The sequence below is a fragment of the Oncorhynchus mykiss genome, chromosome 17 (genome assembly GCF_013265735.2).
Source record: "Oncorhynchus mykiss isolate Arlee chromosome 17, USDA_OmykA_1.1, whole genome shotgun sequence".
In the NCBI taxonomy this organism is placed as follows: Eukaryota; Metazoa; Chordata; class Actinopteri; order Salmoniformes; family Salmonidae; genus Oncorhynchus; species Oncorhynchus mykiss.
Window position 1 is genome coordinate 11438254 of NC_048581.1, and position 15201 is coordinate 11453454.

Consider the following 15201-nt stretch of genomic DNA (forward strand, 5'->3'; position numbering starts at 1 on the left):
CAAATTGTCTAGCCCGGCTGATTTGTAGGGGTCCAGATTTTGCAGCTCTTTCAGAACATCAGCTGACTGGATTTGGGAGAAGGAGATATGGGGAAGGCTTGGGCGAGATGCTGTGGGGGGTGCAGTGCTGTTGACCGGGGTAGGGGTAGCCAGGTGGAAAGCATGGCCAGCCGTAGAAAAATGATTATTGAAATTCTCAATTATAGTGGATTTTTCAGTGGTGACAGTGTTTCCTATCTTCAGTGCAGTGGGCAGTTGGGAGGAGGTGTTCTTATTCTCCATGGACTTTACAGTGTCCCAGAACTTTTTTGAGTTAGTGTTGCAGGAAGCAAATTTCTGCTTGAAAAAGCTAGCCTTGGCTTTTCTAACTGCCTGTGTATAGTGGTTTCTAGCTTCCCTGAACAGCTGCATATCACGGGGGCTGTTCGATGCTAATGCAGAACGCCATAGCATGTTTTTCTGTTGGTTAAGGGCAGTCAGGTCTGGGGAGAAACAAGGGCTATATCTGTTCCTGGTTCTAAATTTCTTGAATGGGGCATGCTTATTTAAGATGGTTAGGAAGGCATTTAAAAAAAATAACCAGGCATCCTCTACTGACGGGATGAGATCACTATCCTTCCAGGATACTCCGGCCAGGTCGATTAGAAAGGCCTGCTCGCTGAAGTGTTTCAGGGAGCGTTTGACAGTGATGAGTGGAGGTCGTTTGACCGCTGACCCATTACGGATGCAGGCAATGAGGCAGTGATCGCTGAGATCTTGGTTGAAGACAGCAGAGGTGTATTTAGAGGGCAAGTTGGTTAGGATGATATCTATGAGGGTGCCTGTGTTTAAGGCTTAGGGGAGGTACCTGGTAGGTTCATTGATATTTTTTTGCGAGATTGAGGGCTTCAAGCTTAGATTGTAGGATGGCTGGGGTGTTAAGCATGTTCCAGTTTAGGTCGCCTAGCAGCACGAGCTCTGAAGATAGATGGAAGGCAATCAGTTCACATATGGTGCCCAGAGCACAGCTGGGGGCAGAGGGTGGTCTATAGCAGGTGGCAACAGTGAGAGACTTGTTTTTAGAGAGGTGGTGTTTTAAAAGTAGAAGTTCAAATTGTTTGGGTACAGACTTGGATAGTAGGACAGAACTCTGCAGGCTATCTTTTTATCTATATTATGAATGAACATTTGGGAAATATAATGTTTTCAACTACAGTACGATATTATTAATGAACATTTGGGAAATATAATGTTTTCAACTACATTAAGATATTACGCTCTCACTTGCCAGGCCCAGAACTTGGACGCATAGGTTTACATTAAAACCTAGCAGCCACTGTAGGAAAGTTCAGTGTCGAAGAAGAAGAAGGTTTTTTATAAACCCACTCAGATTATTACATTTTATTGAAAGGGAGTTGGATCAGCAGGAAGTTAGAGAGAGAGAAATTACAGCTAGTGAGTATGTTCTGTCTCATATGATTGCTGAGTGTAACACCAAGCATGCTAAAATTAATACATGTTGATAAACATTCAGAAATAGCTAAATTGATTTTGGTCAAATTAAGCCGTTACCTTTGAAACGCTATAGAGCTAGCCAGCTAGCTACCGGCTTCTTACTCGATATCAAAAAACTTGAATTCAGGAAGCCAGATATTATTGGCTTATTGTCTGATAGATGCAGTGTCACAATTAGGACACATTCCTCTGCACAGGTGTTGCTGACACATGTCAGATCTTACAATATGTATCTAGCAATACTATCATCTAACAATACAATCATCTAACAATACTATCATCTAACTATACTATCAGCTAACAATACTATCATCTAACAATACGCTCAGTTAACAATACTATCATCTAACAATGCTATCAGCTAACAATACTCTCAGCTAGCAATACTATCATCTAACAATGCTATCAGCTAACAATACTATCATCTAACAATACTATTATCTAACTATACTATCAGCTAACAATGCTATCACCTAACACTACGCTCAGTTAACAATACTATCATCTAACAATGCTATCAGCTAACAATACTCCCAGCTAGCAATACTATCATCTAACTATACTATCAGCTAACAATACTATCATCTAACAATACGCTCAGTTAACAATACTATCATCTAACAATGCTATTAGCTAACAATACTCTCAGCTAGCAATACTATCATCTAACAATGCTATCAGCTAACAATACTATCATCTAACAATACGCTCAGTTAACAATACTATCACATCTAACAATGCCATCAGCTAAGAATACTCTCAGCTAGCAATAATATAATCTAACAATGCTATCAGCTAACAATAGTCTCCGCTCACAATTCTATCATCTAACAATACTATCAGCTAACAATACTCTCAGCTAGCAATACTCTCATCTGACAATACTCTCAGCTAACAATACCCTCAGCTAACAATACTACCATCTAACAATACTATCAGCTAACAATACTGTCAGCTAAAGACATCATAGCCATCTGGTGCCCGATGCCACAGTTGAGGACGTGGCACACAACCATTGGTTGATGAGTCTTAACAGGGGTACCTTATCCCCTCATGTTAATACACCATTGGTAATGTCTTATTCTCAAATCACATTTATAGTACTGTTAACCATCCTCAACTTCGTAGAAGGTGTTGTTTACATAGCTAGATAGTCTACTGGTGATAAGAACTGTCAGTCAAGGCGAGCTCCCCTCCCACTCAGTCTATTAGCTCCCTGTCCACTCAGCTTGTCCTTTTAGCCCTCTAGAGGACTAGTGTCCAAAAGCCCATTTTAGCATGGGTAGTGCCATTGAGGACTTTCACAATGTTTAAGCAGTTAACTGGGTGGGACTTCCTATGGTTTAAGAAATGATCACATAATTCCATCCAGGTCGTCAGGAGGGATCAGCTAATGAATTATACTTGTGAGCAAACATTCCATAACTTCAGGTGAGAGAAAATCCCCAACTTTGGCTTTATACCTGTTCAAACAACACACTCCAGGTGGCAGTGTGCACCCTTTCAGTTTGTTTACTAACTCATAGAAGTAGTAGAAGAAGAACATTGACAACTTCCTTATGGAGACGGCCTTATTGGCACTGCCTAGTTCAGGGGTGGGCAAACCTTTGTCTCAATGGCCACATTCAGCGTTTGAAACCAAGTGAAGGGCCACATACTATATGCGTGACAAAAACATATGAAGCCTTTGTTCAAGTTGACACACAACTAGTAGTGTACTGTAGGTGTACATATGCTGCTAACATTACAGAACTATTCTGTCACTGTATTTTCTCTACTTACAATCAGACTCACAGTCACAAAAAGTAAGTGCAATGTAGTCAGTTAGGAACCATGCACATTTTGGAGAGGTGTATTGCCACTTGGAAACACCAGTTAGACCTCTCACTCAAACCCTTGTAATTGTTTTATCTTACGTTGCATCTAACCCAATTTCAAATAATATTCTTATGTTACTGAATGTATCCAGAGTATTTTCAGACTTATAAAAGTACAGTAAATGTAAAAAAGCACATCGAATCAACAGAGTAATCTCCTTGGGCACATGTCAACGTCTACACCACGTTGGTTCATACAGTGCCTTGTGAAAGTATTCGGCCCCCTTGAACTTTGCGACCTTTTGCCACGTTTCAGGCTTCAAACATAAAGATATAAAACTGTATTTTTTTGTGAAGAATCAACAACAAGTGGGACACAATCATGAAGTGGAACGACATTTATTGGATATTTAAAACTTTTTTAACAAATCAAAAACTGAAAAATTGGGCGTGCAAAATTATTCAGCCCCCTTAAGTTAATACTTTGTAGCGCCACCCTTTGCTGCGATTACAGCTGTAAGTCGCTTGGGGTATGTCTCTATCAGTTTTGCACATCGAGAGACTGACATTTTTTCCCATTCCTCCTTGCAAAACAGCTCGAGCTCAGTGAGGTTGTATGGAGAGCATTTGTGAACAGCAGTTTTCAGTTCTTTCCACAGATTCTCGATTGGATTCAGGTCTGGACTTTGACTTGGCCATTCTAACACCTGGATATGTTTATTTTTGAACCATTCCATTGTAGATTTTGCTTTATGTTTTGGATCATTGTCTTGTTGGAAGACAAATCTCCGTCCCAGTCTCAGGTCTTTTGCAGACTCCATCAGGTTTTCTTCCAGAATGGTCCTGTATTTGGCTCCATCCATCTTCCCATCAATTTTAACCATCTTCCCTGTCCCTGCTGAAGAAAAGCAGGCCCAAACCATGATGCTGCCACCACCATGACAGTGGGGATGGTGTGTTCAGGGTGATGAGCTGTGTTGCTTTTACGCCAAACATAACGTTTTGCATTGTTGCCAAAAAGTTTAATTTTGGTTTCATCTGACCAGAGCACCTTCTTCCACATGTTTGGTGTGTCTCCCAGGTGGCTTGTGGCAAACTTTAAACAACACTTTTTATGGATATCTTTAAGAAATGGCTTTCTTCTTGCCACTCTTCCATAAAGGCCAGATTTGTGCAATATACGACTGATTGTTGTCCTATGGACAGAGTCTCCCACCTCAGCTGTAGATCTCTGCAGTTCATCCAGAGTGATCATGGGCCTCTTGGCTGCATCTCTGATCAGTCTTCTCCTTGTATGAGCTGAAAGTTTAGAGGGACGGCCAGGTCTTGGTAGATTTGCAGTGGTCTGATACTCCTTCCATTTCAATATTATCGCTTGCACAGTGCTCCTTGGGATGTTTAAAGCTTGGGAAATATTTTTGTATCCAAATCCGGCTTTCAACTTCTTCACAACAGTATCTCGGACCTGCCTGGTGTGTTCCTTGTTCTTCATGATGCTCTCTGCGCTTTTGACGGACCTCTGAGACTATCACAGTGCAGGTGCATTTATACGGAGACTTGATTACACACAGGTGGATTGTATTTATCATCATTAGTCATTTAGGTCAACATTGGATCACTCAGAGATCCTCACTGAACTTCTGGAGAGAGTTTGCTGCACTGAAAGTAAAGGGGCTGAATAATTTTGCACGCCCAATTTTTCAGTTTTTGATTTGTTAAAAAAGTTTGAAATATCCAATAAATGTCATTCCACTTCATGATTGTGTCCCACTTGTTGTTGATTCTTCACAAAAAAATACAGTTTTATATCTTTATGTTTGAAGCCTGAAATGTGGCAAAAGGTTGCAAAGTTCAAGGGGGCCGAATACTTTCGCAAGGCACTGTAGTAATTTCATTGAAATGATGTGGAAACAACATTGATTCAACCAGTGTGTGCCCAGTAGGATGTTTGGATTCAGTATTGTGTCAGGTGAACTGTTAAATCCTCACCTTTAGTCTAAGAAATAATTTTTCCATAACGTTTCAATTTAGCCCTATCCATATAGGCCAATTCCCACGAGTATAAAGGGTTAAGGTCAATGACAATCGTGAACTCTACAGTACCTTCCACTAGGACATTTTAGACAAAAACCTGGTTGCCTCTACCAGAACCTAAAACAAGTGTTTTAGTTATTATACACTGAGTGTACAAAATATTAAGAACACATTAAGACAGTTGTGGGAAGCATTGTTGTCAACATGGGCCAGCATCCCTGTGGAACACTTGACACCTTGTAGAGACCATCACCTGACGAATTGAGGCTGTTCTGAGGAAATAAGGACAACTATAGAAGATGTCAATCTGAGCCTGCAAGTTGACACAGTATGAATATATGTGTTTAATGTTGTCTTCTACAGCTCTTCCACATGGGGAGGAAGATGAGGCATCAGGTGTTGGTGAGTATGTCACAATTATTTTATGCTCGGAAAGATGTTTTTAGATTTCACAGGGAAAGCCAACACATTCACAGAAATCCAAATCATATTTAATTATTCTGTCATAATTAATCATTATTAACATATAACAAAGAGATTATTGTTGGATAAGGTAGTCAAAGCAGACCTCAACTTGGTACAAGTTCATGGAAACAGATCACGCTACAACAGGAATTATGCAAATATATAATTTATTCACTCGGTTCTTACAATGTTGTTATTATTAAAGTTTCAATAAAATGAAGGAAGCATAAATGGGAAGCAACATGAAGGATGTAGCTTCTGTAGATCACAAATGAAATAATATTGAAAACAGGCAAAGAAAACATAAGCCTGACTCTTGGTGATTTCAGTCTTAATGTGAGCCATGTTTCTGGTCACCTCTCTTGGAAAGGGCATCAAAGTCTGGTATCATTTCTGAAGTAGAGATCCTCAGAACAGCTGACAAGTGGTGATTTGTTACATTTGACCTGTTAGGGGATTTGTTATAGTTCATGACTGAGAAAGTTTTCACACATATCCTCTGGGCTTTTTCATGTTTGGAAACTTAATTCAGTGAGCCATAGAACTGGTCTATTGTTGCTGTTTTGTACTTCTCTTTTGAAGCACTGTCACATTGGATGGCGATGAGCTCCAATTGTGTGTCTGGTGGTGCTTTCTCAGTGTTGAAAGACAGGGGGCACAAGCTCCAGCTCAGTCTCAATCATGGTGAAGTATGAGAAGCAGCGGAAAAACTCAGCATGCAGGTCGATCAAAGTGCTACTGTCTGTTTCAGTGTGGGCGCGTTCAGTGAGGCACTGCGATGTGGGCGCGTTCAGTGAGGCACTGCGATGTGGGCGCGTTCAGTGAGGCACTGCGATGTGGGCGCGTTCAGTGAGGCACTGCGATGTGGGCGCGTTCAGTGAGGCACTGCGATGTGGGCGCGTTCAGTGAGGCACTGCGATGTGGGCGCGTTCAGTGAGGCACTGGGATGTGGGCGAGTTCAGTGAGGCACTGCGATGTGGGCGCGTTCAGTGAGGCACTGCGATGTGGGCGCGTTCAGTGAGGCACTGCGATGTGGGCGAGTTCAGTGAGGCACTGCGATGTGGGCGCGTTCAGTGAGGCACTGCGATGTGGGCGCGTTCAGTGAGGCACTGCGATGTGGGCGCGTTCAGTGAGGCACTGCGATGTGGGCGCGTTCAGTGAGGCACTGCGATGTGGGCGCGTTCAGTGAGGCACTGCGATGTGGACGCGTTCAGTGAGGCGCTGCGATGTGGGCGAGTTCAGTGAGGCGCTGCGATGTGGGCGCGTTCAGTGAGGCACTGCGATGTGGGCGCGTTCAGTGAGGCACTGCGATGTGGGCGCGTTCAGTGAGGCACTGCGATGTGGGCGCGTTCAGTGAGGCACTGCGATGTGGGCGCGTTCAGTGAGGCACTGCGATGTGGGCGAGTTCAGTGAGGCACTGCGATGTGGGCGCGTTCAGTGAGGCACTGCGATGTGGGCGCGTTCAGTGAGGCACTGCGATGTGGGCGCGTTCAGTGAGGCACTGCGATGTGGGCGCGTTCAGTGAGGCACTGCGATGTGGGCGCGTTCAGTGAGGCACTGCGATGTGGGCGAGTTCAGTGAGGCACTGCGATGTGGGCGCGTTCAGTGAGGCACTGCGATGTGGGCGCGTTCAGTGAAGCACTGCGATGTGGGCGCGTTCAGTGAGGCACTGCGATGTGGGCGCGTTCAGTGAGGCACTGCGATGTGGGCGCGTTCAGTGAGGCACTGCGATGTGGGCGCGTTCAGTGAGGCACTGCGATGTTGGCGAGTTCAGTGAGGCACTGCGATGTGGGCGCGTTCAGTGAGGCACTGCGATGTGGGCGAGTTCAGTGAGGCACTGCGATGTGGGCGCGTTCAGTGAGGCACTGCGATGTGGGCGCGTTATGTGCGGCACTGCGATGTGGGCGCGTTCAGTGAGGCACTGCGATGTGGGCGCGTTCAGTGAGGCACTGCGATGTGGGCGCGTTCAGTGAGGCACTGCGATGTGGGCGCGTTCAGTGAGGCACTGCGATGTTGGCGAGTTCAGTGAGGCACTGCGATGTGGGCGCGTTCAGTGAGGCACTGCGATGTGGGCGAGTTCAGTGAGGCACTGCGATGTGGGCGCGTTCAGTGAGGCACTGCGATGTGGGCGCGTTATGTGCGGCACTGCGATGTGGGCGCGTTATGTGCGGCACTGCGATGTGGGTGCGTTCAGTGCGGCCTGTGTCAGAAAATTAGCGAGAGACCGGCTGCTCATTTGTCTAGAGAACAACATAAGTTTGGCCTTGAATTGTTGGAATACAGGTCATGCGCAAAAACACAACTTCCCTGTTTCACATTTAGATGGTTCAGATGCCCCGATATGTCCACAACGAAAACAAAGTCGCCCTGCCAGTCTGTCTTTCAACTCAGAGAAGTCATCAGCTCCCCTCTCAGTTTACACACGGTGAAATACTTTCCCCAGGCTTAGCCAGCGCTCATTTGAATGGTCCTGGTGCCCTGCCTCTGTCATTGAGCAGCTGAATGAACTGACGATGGTTCAGCCCCCTTTGCCCGTATACAGTTAACAAGTTTTATAAGCACTTTGAAAACAATTTCCAGCTTTAACACACTGTTACACAGGGCTTCCTGATGAATAATCACTTCCTCTGTGTTAGGGCTTTCTTCTTTTACGTTGTCTTGTAATCTTTTTAGTAGGCCAATGTTTTACCGATTCAATTTGGTTATCCGTCTGTTGAAAATTGCACACTCCCTTAAAACTTTTGTTACGTGACAAAACTGCACTTTTTAGACTAGCCTTTTATTGCCCCCAGCACAAGGTGCACTTGTGTAATGATCATGGTGGTTAAACAGCTTCTTGATATGCCACACCTGTCAGGTGGATGGATTATCTTGGAAAAGGAGAAATGTTCACTAACAGGGATGTAAACACATTTGTGCACAAAATGTGAGAGAAATAAGCTTTTTGTGCATTTTGAACATTTCTGGCATCTTTTATTTCACGTCATGAAGCATGGACCAACCCTTTACATGTTGCATTTATATTTTTGTTCATTGAAATATTGTAATATTGTGCGTTGCCTTGTATTCGTTATGGTTTGTCTTTAAGCTTTTTCTAAAAGATTTACAATGAAAGTTGTCATTTTTATGAGTTTGCCAGATGTACAGTAACTGACTATTCCTTGGGGAGTATGTTTTGTTGTCATGTACTGTATACTATAAGCTGTTTTCCTTTAGATGTTTCTATCTTAGTTGCTTAGTTGAGATTTAATTGATGTTAGTGTGTATTCAGTGTCTGTAATTTCCATGATAATACACAATAATTGAATAAAACTAAATTATGATTAACAAAAGACATTTCCCTTTCTCAAATTTCCTGTAAAAACAATTATGACGTCTTCAACCGGCCATTTGGCTTGTTTTATTTGTCTCAGTCTCCACTCAATAGCCCAACCATCAACCACATAGTAAACATAGCCATGCAGGTATTACATGGAATCACCTATCACCTGGAACACAGTATATACATATTTTCTGTCGTGCAATCATGCCCTTGTTAATTATTTTCACTAACTGTTATAATTTTAAAAACACTTTTAAAACCTGTGTGTTTCAACAGATTCAGGGCTGCACTCTGACCTAAGGATAGTTCTGGTTGGGAAGACTGGAGCAGGGAAGAGTGCAACAGGAAACACCATCCTTGGGAAGGAAGATGCGTTCAATGCAGAGGCGTCTCCAGTGTCTGTCACTGCAGAGACTAAGAAGAAGAGAGGAAAGGTGGGTGAGAGGAAGATTGACGTCATCGACACCCCAGGGCTCTTTGACACATCAGTGGATGCAGTGAAGATGAAAGGAGAAATAGACAAGTGTATTGAGATGTCAGTCCCAGGACCTCACGCCTTCCTGCTGGTGATCAGACTGGGGAGGTTCACAGAAGAGGAGAGGAAGACTGTGAAGTGGATCCAGGACAACTTTGGAGCAGAAGCCTCAAAATACACCATGGTGCTGTTCACTGGAGAAGATCAGCTGGGGAGGAAAACAGCTGAGGACTTTGTGAAGGAGAGTGAAGAGCTCCAGGCTCTCATCGCTCAATGTGGCGGCAGATACCACTTTTTCAATAACGTCAAGAGAGTTGACACCACTCAGGTCACAGAGCTGCTGAGGAAGATAGATGAGATGGTGGAGGAGAATGAAGAAAAATACTACACCCATGAGATGTTCCAGAAGGCCCAGGAAATACTGGACTGGGAAAAGAATCCGGTTGTAAAATTTGTAAAACGGTGCTCTCTACCGGCAAGAATACTAACATCACCATTGTGGATCCCTTTGCTCCATTTTCACCCTATTGTCCCTTCAGACCCTTTAAACCCTCTTCGCTCTTTTCATCCTTTACGCCGTTTTTTTCAGCAAAAGCAACATATTAGTATGATGAAAAAGCTCAACGATTTGGTGTGGGGAACAGATAAGATCAGGGATCAGATCAGAGAGGGTGCAGACTCAGGAGCAAATACAGGTTCTGACGGTCTTGTTTCAACCCAAGCCGTCCCAGTATCAGCCCCTGCCGCCACAGCTGCCCCTATCCCAGCCGCCTCTATCCCAGCCACCACCATGGCAACCACCTTTACAATCACCATTCCACCACTTGCAAATGCATCTCTCTATCTGATAGTGGGAGCTGTTGTAGTGTGCATATTTGCAGTATATGTAGGTCTATATTTGATGGGATAGAAGTAACAATAGATAAGGGAGGTAAGAGGTTGAGAAATCAACTATAGATGATTTAGTGTTGCAGTTGATAGAGTATGGTAGTGAGTAATGTTATAGTGTACTGTGTGTGGTCTGTAGTAGTGATGCTATAGTGTACTGTACGTGGTCTGTAGTAATGTTATAGTGTACTCTATGTGGTCTGTACTAGTAATGTTATAGTGTACTGTAGTAATGTTAGTGTACTGCAGTAATGTTATAATGTACTGTAGTAATGCTATAGTGTACTGTATGTGGTCTGTACTAGTATTGTTATAGTGTACTCTATGTGGTCTGTAGTAGTAATGTTATAGTGTACTGTAGTAATGTTATAGTGTAATGTAGTAATGTTATAGTGTACTCTATGTGGTCTGTAGTAGTAATGTTATAGTGTACTGTAGTAATGTTATAGTGTAATGTAGTAATGTTATAGTGTACTCTATGTGGTCAACAGTAGGAATGTTATAATGTACTGTAGTAATGTTATAGTGTAATGTAGTAATGTTATAGTGTAATGTAGTAATGTTATAGTGTACTCTATGTGGTCAACAGTAGGAATGTTATAATGTACTGTATGTGGTCTGTAGTAGTAATGTTATAATGTACTGTGTGTGGTCTGTAGTAGTAATGTTATAATGTACTGTATGTGGTCTGTAGTAGTAATGTTATAATGTACTGTATGTGGTCAACAGTAGGAATGTTATAATGTACTGTATGTGGTCTGTAGTAGTAATGTTATAATGTACTGTATGTGGTCAACAGTAGGAATGTTATAATGTACTGTAGTAATGTTATAGTGTACTGTAGTAATGTTATAGTGTAATGTAGTAATGTTATAGTGTACTCTATGTGGTCAACAGTAGGAATGTTATAATGTACTGTATGTGGTCTGTAGTAGTAATGTTATAGTGTACTGTAGTAATGTTATAGTGTAATGTAGTAATGTTATAGTGTACTCTATGTGGTCAACAGTAGGAATGTTATAATGTACTGTATGTGGTCTGTAGTAGTAATGTTATAATGTACTGTATGTGGTCAACAGTAGGAATGTTATAATGTACTGTAGTAATGTTATAGTGTACTGTAGTAATGTTATAGTGTAATGTAGTAATGTTATAGTGTACTCTATGTGGTCTGTAGTAGTAATGTTATAGTGTACTGTATGTGGTCTGTAGTAGTAATGTTATAGTGTACTGTAGTAATGTTATAGTGTAATGTAGTAATGTTATAGTGTACTCTATGTGGTCAACAGTAGGAATGTTATAATGTACTGTATGTGGTCTGTAGTAGTAATGTTATAATGTACTGTATGTGGTCAACAGTAGGAATGTTATAATGTACTGTAGTAATGTTATAGTGTACTGTAGTAATGTTATAGTGTAATGTAGTAATGTTATAGTGTACTCTATGTGGTCAACAGTAGGAATGTTATAATGTACTGTATGTGGTCTGTAGTAGTAATGTTATAGTGTACTGTAGTAATGTTATAGTGTAATGTAGTAATGTTATAGTGTAATGTAGTAATGTTATAGTGTACTCTATGTGGTCAACAGTAGGAATGTTATAATGTACTGTATGTGGTCTGTAGTAGTAATGTTATAATGTACTGTAGTAATGTTATAGTGTAATGTAGTAATGTTATAGTGTAATGTAGTAATGTTATAGTGTACTCTATGTGGTCAACAGTAGGAATGTTATAATGTACTGTATGTGGTCTGTAGTAGTAATGTTATAGTGTACTGTAGTAATGTTATAGTGTACTCTATGTGGTCAACAGTAGGAATGTTATAATGTACTGTATGTGGTCAACAGTAGGAATGTTATAATGTGCTGTAGTAATGTTATAGTGTAATGTAGTAATGTTATAGTGTAATGTAGTAATGTTATAGTGTACTCTATGTGGTCAACAGTAGGAATGTTATAATGTACTGTATGTGGTCTGTAGTAGTAATGTTATAATGTACTGTATGTGGTCAACAGTAGGAATGTTATAATGTACTGTAGTAATGTTATAGTGTAATGTAGTAATGTTATAGTGTAATGTAGTAATGTTATAGTGTACTCTATGTGGTCAACAGTAGGAATGTTATAATGTACTGTATGTGGTCTGTAGTAGTAATGTTATAATGTACTGTATGTGGTCAACAGTAGGAATGTTATAATGTGCTGTAGTAATGTTATAGTGTAATGTAGTAATGTTATAGTGTAATGTAGTAATGTTATAGTGTACTCTATGTGGTCAACAGTAGGAATGTTATAATGTACTGTATGTGGTCTGTAGTAGTAATGTTATAATGTACTGTATGTGGTCAACAGTAGGAATGTTATAATGTACTGTAGTAATGTTATAGTGTAATGTAGTAATGTTATAGTGTAATGTAGTAATGTTATAGTGTACTCTATGTGGTCAACAGTAGGAATGTTATAATGTACTGTATGTGGCATAGAATCATCAAAGAGAAGGACAATTCAAATAAAATTGAGCACACAGCCATACAATCGCCATATTCAAACATTGACAGTAGAATGGCCTTACTGAAGAGCTCAGTGATCTTCCATGTGGCACCGTCATAGGATGCCACTTTTCCAACAAGTCAGAGATCAACACAATTATAATTTGACATTGGAAGATCAGCCATTTTGATTACCAGTATCTACATTCCAATGGGTTTTATTACAGCACACAGTTGTTTGTTTATTGGGAGTATTTTTTTTCATCAATCAGTTCCACTTTATTTCACATATATACTTTTATTCTGTCTTCAATAATTCTGTAATAATAATCTATTCAAAAATAATATACATTTACCAGTTAGCCATCTGTATTTCATGGTTGATTTCTAGAATAGTCTTCATAAAAGTGTTTTATATAAATGAAGCTGGTTTGATTTTCCTATCTTTGATGATTTGAGGTGACCATTGTATCCGGTGTTGAATGATGTTTCCATGTTGTCAACAAGACTATAATAAAGTGAATTGATCTTGTTCTACACTTCATGTAAATACTCTTTCTTTCTTGCTAAAGTCTGTTTGTTCAGGGAAGTGGAGGAAAGAAGAGGAGACAGAATGAGTGGAAATATAAAGTGAAGAAGAAGGAGATGTAAGATGGTGGGATGACAACAACAGCAGTTGTTCAGACGGTGGTACAGTAGCAGCATCAGCAGTTGTTCAGACGGTGGTACAGTAGCAGCATCAGTAGCAGCATCAGCAGTTGTTCAGACGGTGGTACAGTAGCAGCATCAGTAGCAGCATCAGCAGTTGTTCAGACGGTGGTACAGTAGCAGCATCAGTAGCAGCATCAGCAGTTGTTCAGACAGTGGTACAGTAGCAGCATCAGTAGTTGTTCAGACGGTGGTACAATAGCAGCATCAGTAGCAGCATCAGTAGCAGCATCAGTAGTTGTTCAGACGGTGGTACAGTAGCAGCATCAGTAGCAGCATCAGTAGTTGTTCAGACGTTGGTACAGTAGCAGCATCAGTAGCAGCATCAGTAGTTGTTCAGACGTTGGTACAGTAGCAGCATCAGTAGTTGTTCAGACAGTGGTACAGTAGCAGCATCAGTAGCAGCAACAGTAGCAGCATCAGCAGTTGTTCAGACGGTGGTATAGTAGCAGCATCAGTAGCAGCATCAGCAGTTGTTCAGACAGTGGTACAGTAGCAGCATCAGTAGCAGCATCAGAAGTTGTTCAGACGGTGGTATAGTAGCAGCATCAGTAGCAGCATCAGTAGCAGCATCAGTAGTAGCTCCACTTGCAGATGTTGCAATGCCTGTTCTTTGACTCTTTCTCCCTATTTGGTCTGCTGGGTCCCTCTAGAGGTCAAAGAAACAGATGTGTCAATAGAGGAAAGATATAAAGAACTTGTAGGTAAAGGTAGATAGGACAAAGGAATGATTATGTTGGTGGCAGCATCCACTAAAAGAACTGGTAGGCTACCAGATATAATTTTAGACCTTACAACTTTAACATCATTACATTCATTCTTAGGTCTAAATCAGTGGTTTTCAAACCTCTCCTCGGGGACCCCCAGATGTTTCACAATGTTGTTGTAGTCCTGAACTAGTTGACCTGATTCACCTAATGAAGGGCTTGATAACTAGCTGACCTGATTCACCTAATGAAGGGCTTGATAACTAGCATACCTGATTCACCTAATGAAGGGCTTGATAACTAGTTGACCTGGCTCACCTAATGAAGGGCTTGATAACTAGCTGACCTGGTTCACCTAATGAAGGGCTTGATAACTAGCTGGCCTGGTTCACCTAATGACGGGCTTGATAACTAGTTGACCTGGTTCACCTAATGAAGGGCTTGATAACTAGCTGACCTGATTCACCTAATGAAGGGCTTGATAACTAGCTGACCTGGCTCACCTAATGAAGGGCTTGATAACTAGCTGACCTGGTTCACCTAATGAAGGGCTTGATAACTAGCTGACCTGGCTCACCTAATGAAGGGCTTGATAACTAGTTGACAAGTACATGGAACAGCAGGGGTTCCTGGAGGAGAGGCTTGAAAATCCCTGTTCCAAATGTCTGTAATCTTTTTCTACAAACGCATTAAATAGAAATGTGTCAATTTTATTTGAATAATAAAAAAAACGAATTGTGTCATGTATGTGTCCTTTACAGTATACTGCATCCCATTCAATCCAACCCGTTTCAGTATCAA

General features: G+C 41.5%; 1 protein-coding gene across 1 annotated transcript; it reads left to right on the plus strand.

Annotated features, from left to right (window-relative positions):
• The first annotated feature begins 7008 nt into the window (after window positions 1-7008).
• LOC118940078 (GTPase IMAP family member 7-like) lies at window positions 7009-10590 on the plus strand. The gene is made up of 2 exons (XM_036948307.1): window positions 7009-7066; window positions 9409-10590. Exons 1-2 carry the CDS (start codon window positions 7009-7011, stop codon window positions 10515-10517), a joined length of 1167 nt encoding a protein of 388 aa, XP_036804202.1. The 3' UTR covers window positions 10518-10590.
• The last annotated feature ends 4611 nt before the right edge of the window (window positions 10591-15201 follow it).

What these genes read in the sequence shown, in the direction of transcription:
- LOC118940078 (XM_036948307.1), top strand. Translation starts at nt 7,009, where the DNA reads ATGTGGACGCGTTCAGTGAGGCGCTGCGATGTGGGCGAGTTCAGTGAG. An exon ending in GTTCAGTGAGGCGCTGCGAT is followed by an intron (nt 7,067 to 9,408) that starts GTGGGCGCGTTC and finishes GTGTTTCAACAG; the next exon opens with ATTCAGGGCTGCACTCTGAC.